Source organism: Mandrillus leucophaeus, unplaced genomic scaffold (assembly GCF_000951045.1).
Source record: "Mandrillus leucophaeus isolate KB7577 unplaced genomic scaffold, Mleu.le_1.0 Scaffold268, whole genome shotgun sequence".
Classification (NCBI taxonomy): domain Eukaryota; kingdom Metazoa; phylum Chordata; class Mammalia; order Primates; family Cercopithecidae; genus Mandrillus; species Mandrillus leucophaeus.
In genome coordinates this window covers 3,613,118-3,615,947 of record NW_012102787.1, presented here as the reverse complement: position 1 = coordinate 3,615,947, position 2,830 = coordinate 3,613,118, and the positions used below count along the sequence as shown (strand labels likewise).

Here is a 2,830-nt window from a genome sequence, read left to right as displayed (position 1 = left end):
AAAAAAAAAAAAAAATTATAATATGCATAAGCTTTGGTCTAGTCTTAGTCTGAATTAATGCAGGTACTAATGAGCATCAATAGTTAATGTTAAATGTTATATTAGCTATATTGATGGTAAGTATAAAAAAACACATTCTACCAAAAAAGAGTAATATACTGATCAAGAAGTTTCAAGAGCTTTGGTTTTATTTATAGAAGAGGCAGAGATAAGCTTTCTTACTTTTTATATTCCACAGATATGAAACATTTTTTGCAAAAGTTGGTCTCACAGTTGATGGACTGCTGTGTAGATATAAAATCCAAAGAGGAGGAAAGTGTTCAGGTCACCCAAAGAAAAACACATTATTCAATGGATTCACTTTCCAGTTGGTATATGACTGTCACACAGGTAGATATAAACTGACGATTTTCTCCCCCAAGGAAACTGACATATGATTGATGTGGCTTGGAATAATATTAGACATAGTACTGTTTTGATCTAACAAGGATATGCTTCTGCAACACTAGGTATTAATTTAAAAGTAGCTATTTTTCTAATGCTACTCAAATTTTAAAATCTTTTTTACTAGTATGTAGCCTAATTCCTGGTAAGTGCTTAGGTTTTTACAAGGACATATTTGTGGGAGAATGTCCTCTAATGACAAAAACAGAGCATCAGGAATTGCCTCTGTTGCAGGTTCCATCTCTGTGACAATAACTATAACTTTAATATATTATCTCTTGGGTTCCTCAGTGTTTGCTTTATCCGATAGAACCATGCTGCTAGTATCCACTGTCAACTTAGTTCAATGAAGAGTAATCATGGATTTTCTAAAATCTAATTTGTTTTATGTTTAGAGTTCTTAGGGAATCAGCACTCTTTAAGTCAAGTATGTTCAACAAACAGATAAATAAAAAGAAGTTCCATTCTACCATGACAGTCTGGTGAAAAAGAATAACCTAGGTTAACACTAGGTAACTGCATCCTAAAACCATAGTCTTAGGTTATGGTGCTATGTACCCAGACAGTATAGGAAAAAAAAATACTGTGGTTACATTTTCCAATCAACATTTTTGCTGAAATCATCATAAGTGAAGTTTCATTTTGCCTTATATAGGGACTCAACTATGTCTAATACTTAACCAGAATACCTTATTTGCTCCACAATTTTAGACTTTCCAGAAATCAAATGCTACTTTCAGTTTGTGTCAGATATCTTTTTAAAAATTGAGATTAGACCAGATGATACCTAGTATCCATTTCAGGCTTGAAATTTCACGGTGGCAAAGTAGCAAGTACTACTATTCATTATGTTTTTTTCATTAAAAATACTAGTTCTCACTGTAAAGCAAAGCAGAATATAACTTTCTACCAATCGAAAAATCAATTTTGTAGAAAATTTTCTCTTCTTCCATGTTTTTTTCTGTCATTTCCTTAGCAGAAAATATAAATGTTTCATATGAATTTTAGAGTTTTACTGAACCTTTTTCTTCTTGGTTATTATTCCCATGTCAGACACAGAAAGATTCTAGTAACCTGAGTTTCTATTTATCATGTGGTAGGAAAAAAAACAGTGTTACTGTGAAATTTAAAGAGAGATATGTCAACATGTGGCATTATAACATTGTTTGGGTGGTAAGGCTTACCTTTAACTCTTTCTTTCTGCAATGGTTTAAAAGAAGACAGACCCAAAAATGCCAAGCAAAAAGAGGACTACTTCTAGTCAATGGCTGTCTCCTCCTGTTGTGGTTATCTTGAAGGATATGGAAAGCTTTGCTACAAAAGTACTACAAGACTTCATAATCATCAGCAGGTAGATGGTATATCGCCTGGCTTTTATGAAAAATTCCCTTTTTAAGAAAATATTACTTTTAACTTGAAAAGCATAATCTTCATTTTAATACCAACTAGATAAAAATCAAAGTATTCAAATTCTTTATAATTGAATATTCAAAGACCTCCTATCAGATTTTCCATTTGCTTTTTGAGCCAAGAATGAGAATCAAAGGCACATTTAGCCAGTTTTAAATTGACATGGTAAGACAGTGTTAAATATGGTTTATCTCACCAAGATTGACTGTCTCTTACTCACCCATTAAGTAGGTAAACTAGTCCAGTTGAGGTTTTTGTTTTTGTTTTTTTCTTTTTTTTTGAGATGGAGTTTCGCTCTGTCACCCAGGCTGGAGTGCAGTGGTACGATCTCAGCTCACTGCAGCCTCCGCCTCCTGGGTTCAAGTGATTCTCCTGCCTCAGCCTTCTGAGTAGCTGGGATTACAGGTACCCACCACCACACCTGGCTAATTTTTATATTTTTAGTAGAAACAGACTTTCACCATGTTGGCGAGGCTGGTCTCGTACTCCTGACCTCAGGTGATCTGCCTGCCTCAGCCTCCCAAAGTGCTGGGATTACAGGAGTGAGCCACCGTGCCTGGCCAAGTTGTGATGTTTATTAGGTCTTATTTTCTGATACCCATCCATCCTTAGATGCTGTGAGTTACATACAGTTTTACTAAGCAAAAGTGTCTTCTAAATAACATGATCTTACATTTATGTAATATTTCTAGTGAGAAACTATTTTCATGATTGCATTGTATCTTCAAAACAATCATGTGAGACTCAGAATTGAAATTGAACCCTAATTTTAAAATCCAGTGACATGCATTTTCTGTGGTGTATTTTTTAGGGTGGAATTTATTTTGGCCTCTTCTATATGTCAACTTGCTTTAATAGTTATAGCTACATTTGACTAAAGCTATATATTTTGTTGAATAATTTACTAGTATACTTTATTTTATTTTTATTTTATTTTGGAGACGGAGTCTCACTCTATCCCCCAGGCTGGAGTGCA

General features: G+C 34.1%; 1 protein-coding gene across 1 annotated transcript in view; it reads left to right on the top strand.

Moving 5' to 3' along the window:
- The first annotated feature begins 227 nt into the window (after window positions 1-227).
- The window catches only part of ORC3 (origin recognition complex, subunit 3), a 61,284-nt gene continuing 58,681 nt past the window's right edge, over window positions 228-2,830 (top strand). Inside the window, 2 exon segments of the mRNA XM_011984454.1 lie at window positions 228-390; window positions 1,662-1,795. Coding sequence (XP_011839844.1) covers window positions 241-390; window positions 1,662-1,795 — 284 coding nt within the window. The 5' untranslated portion in view covers window positions 228-240.